This window comes from Sinocyclocheilus grahami, unplaced genomic scaffold, assembly GCF_001515645.1.
Source record: "Sinocyclocheilus grahami isolate Dianchi unplaced genomic scaffold, SAMN03320097.WGS_v1.1 scaffold1068.1, whole genome shotgun sequence".
Lineage (NCBI taxonomy): Eukaryota > Metazoa > Chordata > Actinopteri > Cypriniformes > Cyprinidae > Sinocyclocheilus > Sinocyclocheilus grahami.
In genome coordinates this window covers 376324-388843 of record NW_015506247.1, presented here as the reverse complement: position 1 = coordinate 388843, position 12520 = coordinate 376324, and the positions used below count along the sequence as shown (strand labels likewise).

Here is a 12520-nt window from a genome sequence, read left to right as displayed (position 1 = left end):
GATGTGAGGGGTCCAGAGTGATTCTGCCAGCCCTTTTGCTCACTCTGGACGAGTACAGTTCTTGGAGAGAAGGGAGGAATGTACCAATGATTCGCTCAGCAGTCCGGACTACCCTCTGAAGTCTTCTGAGGTCAGATTTGGTAGCTGAGCTGAACCAGACGATTATAGAAGTGCAGAGGATGGATTCAATGATGGCAGAGTAGAACTGTTTCAGCAGCTCCTGTGGCAGGTGCATTTTCATGTATATTTTTAGATTTTGACATTTTCTATTTCATGAAAACACATACTTCCTTGTTTTTTTTGAGCTGAAGAAATAAGCACCCGCTGAAGAGCTGATTATTTTCAATGAATCTGTCTGCAAACTGCAGTTAACGATTCAAAGACCATGTCTGACTCGAAATGAACAGAAAGCTGGGAGATTCTTGGACCTTGAAAGTCTGCACAACTGATGGTGCAAAAGTTGCCTATATTGCAATATATCAGTCTATAATAGAGTATTGATTATTGTAAATGAAAATCCTATTTCAGACATGACTGTCAGTTATTTGTCAACAAAAACTGCTGTAAAAGGGAGAACTGTTTAGGTCCATTTTATGTTGTTTGTATGTCACAAGGTACACGGTACGAGGTATAAATGAATATCCATGCATCATCTCAGCCACAGTTGCAGCTTCAAAAAATATGAAACTAGTATTTTGTATTTTGTTATTCACTAGCTTGAGTTATCGGTAACAAATATTTTAGTATATTGATGTTTAATGTTTTGAAGGCGTATGAATAAATGATAAACTTGGTACATCAACCTGCACTTTTAATACTTAAAGGGATAGTTCACCCAAAAATGAAAATTCTGTCATTAATTACTCACCCTCATGTCGTTCCAAACCCGTAAGACCTTTGTTCATCTTCGGAAGACAAATTAAGCTATTTTTGATGCATTCTGACAGCTCTCTGACCCTCCCATAGACAGCAAGGGTACTACCACGATCAACGTCCAGAAACGTAGCAAGGAGATCGGTAAAATACTCCATGTGACATCAGGAGTTCAACCGTAATATTACGAATCTACAACAATACTTTTTGTGCGCCAAAGAAAAAAAAACGACTTTATTCAACAATTCGTCTCCTCTGCGTCACCCTAGCGCCATTTTGGAGAGTATCCACTGAACGCAAACAGCGTATGTTGTTCTGTGAAGCCAGGTTTCTTTGACAGTGGCCTTCAGCTCATCTGCATTTTTTGGTCTCTTGTTTCTCATTTTCCTCTTGACAATACCCCATAGATTCTCTCTGGGGTTCAGGTCTGGTGAGTTTGCTGGCCAGTCAAGCACACCAACACCATGGTCATTTAACCAACTTTTGGTGCTTTTGGCAGTGTGGGCAGGTGCCAAATCCACTAATTTATTGAGATGCACCTGTATATTAATTTGAAAAAAGAAAATCTAGTACTTTCAAATTCAAGTACTCAAGTGAAATTTAAAAGAAGTACTTGTAGTTTTACTGGAGTGATATATTAGTGTCTCTGAACTTGTACTCGATCGCTTGATTTGATTTGAGCACTTCGTCCACCACTGAATAATTTTATGGTACGTTTTTGTCTATTTGACATGCAAATAGTGCTTTTTGCAGTTTGGCAGCCTATTGTCATTGTACAGAAAAGAGAAAATACCATTCTGCCAAACTTCTCCTTTCATGTTCCACTTTAAAAAGAAAGTCATAAGGGTTTGGAACTGCGTGACAATGAGTAAATCAACTATTCCTTTGACACATGCTTTGCATTCTGGGTAAAACAAAGTCTCTGGATGTCATCTGTGATTAAATCCAGAACGAGAAAGATCAACATTTCCACATGCAGGCTAGAAACAGCAGTGTGACCAGTCCTGCCCCTGGAGGAGACGATTGACTTCACGGCACTCCTTATATGCCTCTCTCTCTCTCTCTCTCTCTCAAACACACACAGAGAACATGAGAAAGTGGGGCAGTGGCTGTCCTGGTTACACAGACCCACTCCCACCATCTGCTGCTGCATCATCACAGCGACACAGTCATTCACAGGAAGTGCCTTCACCCTGCGCTCAGGCATGATGTAGAGGAAGAACAGAAAGGGTGGAATAAAGCCACATGGTAGCCTGCAGGCCGTACTGTCAAGCCGGGACTTGAACACTAGATGTAGTGATCGGTTTCCCATCGGAGTCATCTTCTTCTGCGGTCGCTGCTGTAGTATCGGCGCGACTCGATGCGTGCTCGGTCATGCGGAGGAAAGAGTTGCCATTTTACATCAAACCTGACCTGCCGCTTTTCGAACCAAATGTTGCGCTACCGGTCAAGCAACTTTTTCTTAAGGAATTAGAACAATCAAACATTTTGACTCAGTGCGTTTTAGTAGATCTCACACGTGGCTCAATCGTAGGCACTTCTAACAGGTGTTTTGTATCTTGAGAGAAATATAGGTTAGAGAGATAACAGCACTTATGCAAACATCTGGAGCAAACAATTACAGAGCATTTCATTAGCTCTTAAAATGTTCCGTCTAGGCTGTAAATCAAGAGTGCACTGAACTCTCCAAACAGCATTTAACTCTGCATCATTACTAGCAATTAGTTCTGTCATTGCAAATCTGTGCATAGAACAATTCCAGACATATATTCCATACTGATAAATGGTCTACATGCAAACAAATAATAAGACCATAAAATAAACAAGATCATACATATTTGTATACATATTTATTTGACTTACTTCTGTATTATAGGCAAATTCTTTTGAAATGAAAAATACGTATTATTTTAGTTTAATAAAACCATTATTACAAAGAAAATAAAACAGAATTCAATATGAATAACAATAAATAAATATTTAAAACAATTACATACTCACAAACCTTGTATTATCGGAATGCAATTTAAATAAAACAAACTTAAACAATAAAGCCTAAATATTTAAATAATATGTTTATATTAGTATAAAAATGTTTTTAAATATTTATATATCAAATTAACGACTAGCAGTATAAAAGGCTTGCCATATTAACAATATGATATACTTTGAGCCTGCAAAAGACTGAAAACAGTTTCATATGTGAAAGAAAATCGAATAAACTGATATATTTTCTGTTTTTTTTCTCTCTCTCTCTCCCAGTTCACAAACAGCACTTTGAGGAAGCAGATACAATAAACAGTGAGTGGTCTACTAAAACATGACTTTAGCTCAACTCTATTATCTGACACAATTCATTTCTCTCTTCAAGCTTAAGAAAACTGAAAGTGTAGTCTATCGTCAAGACAGTCAGAAATATATCGTTCTGAAGACCAGACAACTCTCACATCCTCCTTTCTGAAGTTCTGCTAGATATCAACAACACTTCATATGTGTAAGTTCAACAGTATCCAGACACACCCTCAATGCAAACGACACAAACCCCCCACACCTCTTATCAACAAACCACTTAACTAAAGATCGCCCTTTATGCGCTCAAAATGTTCTCCCAAAAGCGGCTCATCCCTGCATTTCCTGCCCGATCCCCTCAGCAGTGCTGGAGATCAGCGCGTGCTTACCTCAACATAATTATTCTCACAGTAGTCCGCGACCCTCGTAAGGTTCTGGTAACTCTCCACGAGAGCTCGTTTACCGGCTGGAATTTCTTCCTCTAGTAACATCTGCAGCTCTGCCATTTTACATGTCTCCACAGAGCTTCCTACTCCTCGTCTCTGGGATTTGATAGAGACTAGAGAGCTCGAGCTCAGCCCCAGACCTGTGATGTCGGAATCGTTCATTTGAGTCGAATCTTTTTATTGAATCAATCGAACCGGTTCACAAAACTGGTCTGAACGATTCGTATATCAGACTGAATAGGGAGGAGCTGTTCTCGAGTTAACGACTCACTGAATCATTGAACCGAAACATGCGCGACTCGCATTGAGCCGGATTATTATGGGATTACAATTCCGCCACAATTGTGGCAGAATTGTAATCCCATAGATTATCAACGGAGAACCCGTAGTAAGAGTTTTTGGAGTGAACCGAGTAGCAGGAATATGACACACTGGAAATGTTGACGACTTGATTATATTGCAGTTTTATCAACATGCATACGAAAAAGAGTTGTTTATAATAATAATAATAAAACAAAATAGGCAAAACCATGAGATGTAAATTAAAATGAGTAGTTGAATTAATTCCACATTGTATTTACATTACTATGAGCGTTGAAACGTTTTAAATGGTAACTATACGACCGTTTTACCTATAATATAATCGAGAAAATACCAGTGAACAAATATACGTGGCTTCATTTGAGTATTTAATATTTATTTATAAATAGAAATACTTATTTATCACCCTAAATCCTAGTGCGTCCCTACAACTATTTTATTTTATTCTATTCCTATTCTATCTATAGCACACCTGTACATACAATTTATTCTTTTTTTGTGGTTTATATTTATGCATGTGTATTTTATTCACATCTTATTTTTATTATCTGTGTGTTGTTGTTGTTGTCTCCGTGTACTGGAAGCTTGTGACACTATAACAAATTCCTTGTATGTGCAAACATACTTGGCAATAAAGCTGTTTCTGATTCTGATTCTGAATATGCAACGCCAGGATGACCGGCACGCACGGTGACGTAATTGCGTAAAATAATCAGAGAATCGGTTCGTTGAAAAGAGCTGTTCGAACAAACCGATTCTAGGAAATGGGTCAGACTTCCCATCGCCTCGCTTTCACCACAGCGTCACCTATCAGCACAGCTGATACTTTGTTGCTGAGCGAATGGAACGTTGGGAGTTGTAGTTTTACACTACATCCAGTAACGAGGGAGGGGACGCTTTGATGTGTTCCATTAAGTGTTACAGAGCTGCCTCTTCGTCTATTGCGCAGGGAAGGATTAAGCGCACATGTTTCTTTAGAAATATGCGGCAAAAAATTGCGGGCCGTTTTCAAAGTTCGGTTTTTATGCCATAAACTCCCTTGGGTAAGCTTACCCCAGTGAACTACATTACCCAGGATGTTACGCGTATAGATAAAGAATTAGGGTATTTGTAGGATTTAAATGTCGTCGTTGTAAGACTTAATGGCAGTGTTGTTCTCTAAAGGAACTACAATTCCCTGTAAACACCCGAGGAAGGCTTTCGTATGTTGGCTGTCAGTATTCATGAGGTCGTAGTCTCCAGTAAAGCAGGTAAGAGCAGCAAATGGTAACGTATCAAATGCTCGTGCTTGGTTTAACGTCGTTTCGATTATTTCTAATGGAATTTGATGTGGAAATATCACATTCAGTTCTATTCACTGCACTTCCAGTCATGTCTTGCTTGTCCTTCAGGATTTGGATTGTTTTTGGCTTTGTTTACTTCTTTTGGAAAAATAAACAGGCTTGTTAACTTGTAACGTGCAGCTTAGGTTTACTGTAACGAATGCTAGGAACATGCATTACATCAACCGATTATTATTGAATATAACTTTGCTGGCAGGTTTGATCTCGATCTTGCTGTAGCGGTGAGATTGTCATGATGGAGGGTGACAACCAACCAGTCTACGAGCAGAGGTTCAATGCTGCTGTCAAAGTGATCCAAAATTTACCTTCAAACGGTGAGTAAATAAGTAACACTCATTTAGGCAGTGTATTGTGTGTTATATTACATTTACATGTAGTCTTTTAGCAGACGCTTTTATCCAAAGCGACTTACAAATGATGTTATATTGCTGCAGTGCACACGACCCCTCAGTCACCTACTTTCATTTGATCGCTACAGTTTCATAATAAGAAAAAACAAAAATAACAAATTATCACCGGTTTCCACGGTCAACGCGATTAGCCTACGTTCAGCCAGGCTTAAGTGCTGAAATAACTCGTGTGCAGTGGTGGAAAGAATAGTAAGAAATTGTGCTTAAGTAAAAGTATTGCTACTTAAGGAATAATTTACTTGAGTACAAGTAATAGTAATGAAAAATAGCATGACTCAAATAAGAGTAAAAAAGTAGTTTGCTGAAAAACTATTCAAGTTACAAAGTACTTTAGTAGAATTTTTCTATTTTTACCCAAAATGAGATGATGTGAGCATTATGGAGCAGGGTTAAACCTAACCCTAACACTCGTGCACTTTAAAGGGGGTCATATGATGCGATTTCAATTCTTAATTTCTCTTTGGAGTGTCACAAGCTCTTGGTGCATAAAGAAGATCTGTAAAGATGCAAAGACTAAAGTCTCAAATCCAAAGAGATATTCTTTATAAAAGTTCAGTCAGCCACACCTACCTAAAACGCCTCGTTCTAACACGCCCCCACATGTCTACGTCACTATGTGGGAAGATTTGCATAACACCGCCCAAATGTTCATGCAAAGAAAGAAGGCGTAACTTTTATTCTCGCTGTAGTGTTGTTGATGCTGCAGCCATGTCCTGAAGACGCTTGTGAAAGCGAAACTACTTTGTTTGGCCTTCCAAAAGAGGACGATATCCGCTTCGTCATGCCTGGAGCTGATCCGTGCTGGTTGCTGAGGGAATACATCAACTTTCACTGTGGACGAAGCAGAGTCCAGCCCGGGGTCGTTACATGCAGTTGCCGCTCATTCGTCGGATCAGCCGGGCACGTCGGCCTCAGCTCACTCTATCCCGGCCTCAGCTCACGCTAGGCCGCTGTGTTTTTCGTTGTGAAAGCGAAACTACTTTGTTTGGTCTTCCAAAAGAGGACACGACTACAAATCAGTGGTTAAGTTGTATTTACAACACTGTTCCAGAACAGTTTAACCCAAATATTCAGATGTGTGCAGTACATTTTATGGAGGACTGTTTCCTGATCCTGGTAGAGTAGACTACAATGCCGGCAGTTCTGACTCACAGTCTGTAAGTACGTTTTCATTTAAAGGATTTGCCACTGATGATTCAAACGTGAGTTTTGGGCAGTGTAGAGTAGTACTTGCTGTTTGTCATTTCTCTGATCACAAATGCAGACAGAGTTTTATGTTTACGCGGCGCGATGCAACGCGTAAAAAGACAGTATAAGTCATTATAATCAGTAATTATGTCCCCACTGGATGCAACGAATGCCTCGTTTGTAATGGGTTTTAATGTTTTTGTCTCGTCCGTCTGGCCGGGACATGGCATCAACAGTACAGGTGCGTCTCAATAAATTAGAATGTCGTGGAAAAGTTAATTTATTTCAGTAATTCAACTCAAATTGTGAAACTTGCATATTAAATAAATTCAATGCACACAGACTGAAGTAGTTTAAGTCTTTGGTTCTTTTAATTGTGATGATTTTGAAAACCCACCAATTCACTATCTCAACAAATTAGAATATGGTGAGAAACAAGAGACCAAAAAATGCAGATGAGCTGAAGGCCACTGTCAAAAAAACATGGCTTCCATACCAACTCAGCAGTGCCACAAACGGATCACCTCCATGCCACGCCGAACTGAGGCAGTAATTAAAGCAAAAGAAGCCCCTTCCAAGTATTGAGTACATGTACAGTAAATTAACATACTTTCCAGAAGGCCAACAATTCACTAAAAATGTTTTTTTTTTTTTTATTGGTCTTATGAAGTATTGTAATTTGTTGAGATAGTGAATTGGTGGGTTTTTGTTAAATGTGAGCCAAAATCATCACAATTAAAAGAACCAAACTACTTCAGTCTGTGTGCATTGAATTTATTTAATACACAAGTTTCACAATATGAGTTGAATTACTGAAATAAATGAACTTTTCCACGACATTCTAATTGATTGAGATGCACCTGTATGTGAGGGGCATACCATTTCCGTCTCATGCTTGAGGTATTCGGCCAATCACAACGCATTGGATAGCTGGCCAATCACAGCACACCTCGCTTTTTCAGACCGATGAGCTTTGTAAAAATCGACGCGTTTCAAAAAGGCGGGGCATAGAGGAGAAACAATAATGTACAGTATGTGTTTTTTTACTTTAAACCGCATAAACACATTTCATTACACCAAATACACAAAATAATGTTATTTTTAGCAACATCATATGTTGACAAGTGAGACCCAGTAAATCCCTTATATGGACAAATGCATCAGATATCACTACAGCTGAATAACAAGCAGATAGAGATGCTTTGACTGATGAAACGTGGAAGACAATAAACACACAATTGCAATGCAACGCTAATTCACATTCCTAATTTTGATTCCAATAATGTAAAAAATAAATAATAATAAATGAATAAAAAATAAAAAAATCTTAGATATAATTCACATTTATTGTAACTCTTATCGCAAAGTATTCCATTGTTAGCTGAATACTATGAATGAAAGTCAACAGGCTAAAGAACACTTACACAAGGATGTGTGTGCAGCAGAGAAAACAGCCTGTGAGTCTTCTTGACTTGAATGGTTTAAAATCCCATTGAAAGTGTAGTTTGTAATAATGTTATGTAATGTAATTTTGTAAACAAAGGTGGACTCCAGACACATTTTCAGTAGGACAAAAAAGAGCATTTTATTTAACATTTTAACCCATACCTAGGCTTGGGAATCCAAAATGCTTAAGGTCAGGAATCGTCTAGTTGTTATAAAATTAAAAATTCGATTCCTCTTATCGATTCCTTTGTGCGCATTTTAATATGACTTTAAACCATTCAAGCACAAGAAGACTCGTGCTCTGTTTTCTGTACTGCAAACATAGGGGCATAGCCATCATTTCAGAAATGAGGGGGACAGCAATGTAAAAAAAATAAAATAAAAAAAACTTTTGACTTGTCTAATTGACGCGCTTTATTTTTTTCTTACGTCTTTTAATTGGATAAGAAATCAAATACACCGCTGGATGATAACCAATAACTTGTATTCTATACTATTTATTTTATTATGTATATCTATAATAATATTTTCCTAATGACGAATTTTAGAGTTGGCATATACAAACACATAATAAGGCAGAATAGTTTCTATACTGTATTAAATGTTATATCAATTAGCACTGCATTATTCATATACTATATTTATCACCTCAAAATTACCTGAAATGACCTTTTTAGCTACAGCAATAGTGGGATGCCTTTGTCCATATTAGGGATTTCCTGCATGTCATAAGTTATTATTTCTACTGGGCCGTTTTGGACTTTCTGCACGAGAGCGCCCTCCAGCTTCGAGTATGAATGAAACATGCACTGCATGAGAGTGTTTAGCTCTCCATAATGTACTTATCGTCTCATTTTTATATGAATAAATCGTCTGGTCATACATAGACTATCTGGTTTCTTTGCCCATGTGCTCACACATCCAAAGCACGCACACAGACAAGTGATTTTAAATGCATCTGATTGACAGATAAATCATGGTTGATCTATCAGCCAGATGCACGTAAAATGCATGCGCTCTTATTTCAATGTTGTTGTTAATGTTGAGGTTATTTTAGCTGCACTGTTAAAGAGGGTGATTTTTACCATTCAACTGAACTATGTGCATGTATTTTTAGACACTTGCATTGTTCTTGCTCCATCCATGCAATAACTGTCCTACTATCAACCGAGTTTCTATTTACTTATACTGCTGTGTAATATCGATGGTATGACCCATTTCAGGAGCTGACAAAATTACGATTTAAAATCAGAGCATAGCTCACATTCACTAAAATACTGAAACGCTAATGATGCTGATTCAAAACGACAACGCAGGTGATTGACAGTCAAAGCAAAGCACGGTTTGAACACCCCGCCCCCAGTTAAACTGGAAGTTTTGATTGTTTTTTTTTACCCGAGTCAGACCTGGCTCCACCCCAGCAGTTTGAAAAGTGCTCGTCAAACACCGGCTTTGTACTTTTGGTGAAAAATAAATGTAGCGACATTGAATACTTTAGTTTTATTCTACTCAAGTAAAAGTACCACAATTTAATTATACTTGAGAAAGTAGAAACTTAAAAAAAAATTTACTCAAGTACTGTAATGAAAGTATATGTAATTACCGTATTGGCCCGAATACAAGACGACCCTGATTATAAGACGACCCCCCCTTTTTCCAGACGTACATTTTGGAAAAAGGCTTTTTAAAAAACAAATCTTGTTTTTTCTCAGTAAAACACATTTTGTCTTCAATTATTTTCATATTGCATATTTTTCCTATTTTAATTTTTGTTTTGAAAGTATGGTAAAAACTGGTAAAATGTACCAACAATCACATTTAAAAAATATACACTTTTTGATATACCTCACCCAAAAATGAAAATTTGTATTCATTTACCCCCAAACAAATATGTTTTTTTTTGTTTGTTTGTTTGTGGAACACTTAAGCATAATTTTTTTAATTATTGTCATGACTTTATAGTGCATTATGACCTAAGAGTCTTTGAAACAACATAAGGGATGCTTAAAAATTTTTATTTTAATGTGTGTGTGTGTGTGTGTGTGTATATATACACACACACACACACACACATTATATAATATGTTATATTAATTTAATTGGGAATGAATCCTAATAAGTTCAAGCATTAATCAGACAAAATCTTGCTGGTTTCAATGAAATCTTAAATAAATTAGGCTAAACCTATTAAGCTGGATTTTCTTAGGATTTCTTCCTAAATATTACATTTGAGAATTCAACTAACCTATTATAGATAGATAGATCTTTAATATGAAAAATCTCAAATATTAAATGTATGATATATATATATATATATATACAATTCTATAATATTAAAATATAGCTTTTTTTCCCCTCTCCAGGTTCATTTCAGCCTTCCAATGACATGATGTTGAAATTTTATAGCTACTATAAGCAAGCAACACAAGGCCCCTGTAAGATTCCCCGTCCAGGATTTTGGGACCCCATTGGCAAAGCCAAATGGTATTGAACCTGCTAAATTCCCAGATTTGTGAATTCATGAAGAAAGTTTTATTTATGAGTGTTATTAGTTCTTTAAAATTGAAGTGTTTGAATGGTCTCTCATATCCCAGTTTAATAAAAGTAGCTGACTTTCTAAAGAGTGCAAACAATGTCAGCATTTCCAAAACATTGCTCTGTCAAGTTAGATTATGGTTTAACCTATGGACCCTTTTTCACATTTCTGGGTTTCTCAGCAGCAGAAGTCGTCATAGTTGGGTCAACTTCCATAAAAGTGAATGGGAGACCACCACAAATATATGTTTTTGCATTCCCATTTGCTCAAATAGCAAAATAAAAACTCCATGATAGTGTTTATGACTTTCAAAAAAAGGAAGAAGAAAAAAAAGACTGATAACGCCAGTCAGTAGAGAGTACGATGTCAAATTTATCGTCACTCCCATAGACGCTGTATTAGAAACACCCTTGCATTTGCGTTAACTAGTTTTTTGTAATTGTATGCAAAGGTAATAAACAAAGTATAGTGTTATAAATGTTCATACATTAAAAAAAAAAAAAAAATGAAGCTTTACGATGCCGATGACCGTCTTGTGAAAAGGGTCCATGGTGTGAGTTTGGGGATGGAATACTTGTTCAACCAATGGCATACAAGGGTAGTGTTTTAAAATCAGTTTGAAAACAGTCAATATTTTTGCAGTTCCATTTGTTGCCACTAGTGATGCAAAAATGACACACTTCCCCTTTAAATGAGTTTCCACCCTTTAGACCAGTGTCCATAACAGATAGAAAGTGAACTGTTGGTCTGTTGAAAGTTCATTGAGATAACAGATCAGTATCAGTAGCACATCAGATTTGTATTATTAGTAACTAGTGCCACTGAAAGTTCCACATTTGTACTTCTGCAAAAACAATCTATTTTAAAGTCTTTGTTGAAAGTTTTTAATGTATCCGAGAGTCAGATGGTTCAAAAAAAGTTTTCTACACAGACCATTTTACTATGCTTCATACTATTTTGTTCTTCTGTCTTTTATACATGCATCTGAGAGTTGTTTTGAAAGGTGCAAACCGCTGCTAGAGTTTCAGTTGACCGTGAGATGACAACATCAGTGTTGACAAGCTTATCAGAGCAAAGTTCTCGTTGAACTGTCCTGCTTGCATTTTAGGGATGCGTGGAATTCTCTTGGGGAAATGCCGAAGGAGGAGGCGATGGCGGCCTATGTGGAAGATTTGAAACTGGTATAATGTTTCCGATTTTTTTTGCAGTGTTTGAAAATGTTGTATGATTTAATGTAATGGTTTGTTAATCTTTGTTTTAAATTTGCCGAATAGATTCTGGAAAGTATGCCTGTAACAAATGAGGTCGAAGAGCTTCTGCGGGTCATTGGGCCGTTCTATGAGCTTGTTGATGAAAAGAAAAAGATAACGCAAGTGTCCGAGTTGAGCACAGGTAATCTGAATAACAGTGCTCTCTCAGGGGAATCTCACAAAAATTGCATTTTGCCCAAAAATCGAAATATATTTTTAAGATAATATTTAATACTTAAATTGCTAAGTATAATAATAATAAATTAAAAATGTATGCTGTTAAGCATTCAGTTATGTTGCATTAATAGTATTGAGAATTAAAGGAAAATGTGGTTAATTGACATGAAATATTACTATATATACTGTATGTATATATATATATATATATATATATATATACACACACACACACACATAC

General features: G+C 36.9%; 2 protein-coding genes across 7 annotated transcripts in view; one reads left to right on the top strand and one right to left on the bottom strand.

The window, feature by feature from the left end:
• LOC107566302 (abl interactor 1-like) overlaps positions 1 to 3774 on the bottom strand; it is a 29306-nt gene extending 25532 nt beyond the window's left edge. The window contains exon 1 of the mRNA XM_016251714.1: positions 3552 to 3774. Within this exon, the coding sequence (XP_016107200.1) occupies positions 3552 to 3770 (219 nt within the window). The 5' untranslated portion in view covers positions 3771 to 3774. The remainder of the gene's footprint in view (positions 1 to 3551) is intronic.
• Positions 3775 to 5108: 1334 nt separating this feature from the next.
• Positions 5109 to 12520, top strand: part of LOC107566301 (acyl-CoA-binding domain-containing protein 5A) — a 15269-nt gene continuing 7857 nt past the window's right edge. For 5 of the 6 annotated variants that reach the window (XM_016251713.1, XM_016251712.1, XM_016251711.1 and 2 more), the window contains exons 1-5: positions 5109 to 5179; positions 5469 to 5586; positions 10680 to 10800; positions 11961 to 12033; positions 12127 to 12244. In XM_016251713.1, coding sequence (XP_016107199.1) covers positions 5505 to 5586; positions 10680 to 10800; positions 11961 to 12033; positions 12127 to 12244 — 394 coding nt within the window. In that variant the 5' untranslated portion in view covers positions 5109 to 5179; positions 5469 to 5504. Of the gene's footprint in view, positions 5196 to 5468; positions 5587 to 10679; positions 10801 to 11960; positions 12034 to 12126; positions 12245 to 12520 lie in introns of all 6 variants that reach the window. The other variant, XM_016251709.1, reaches the window with a different exon arrangement.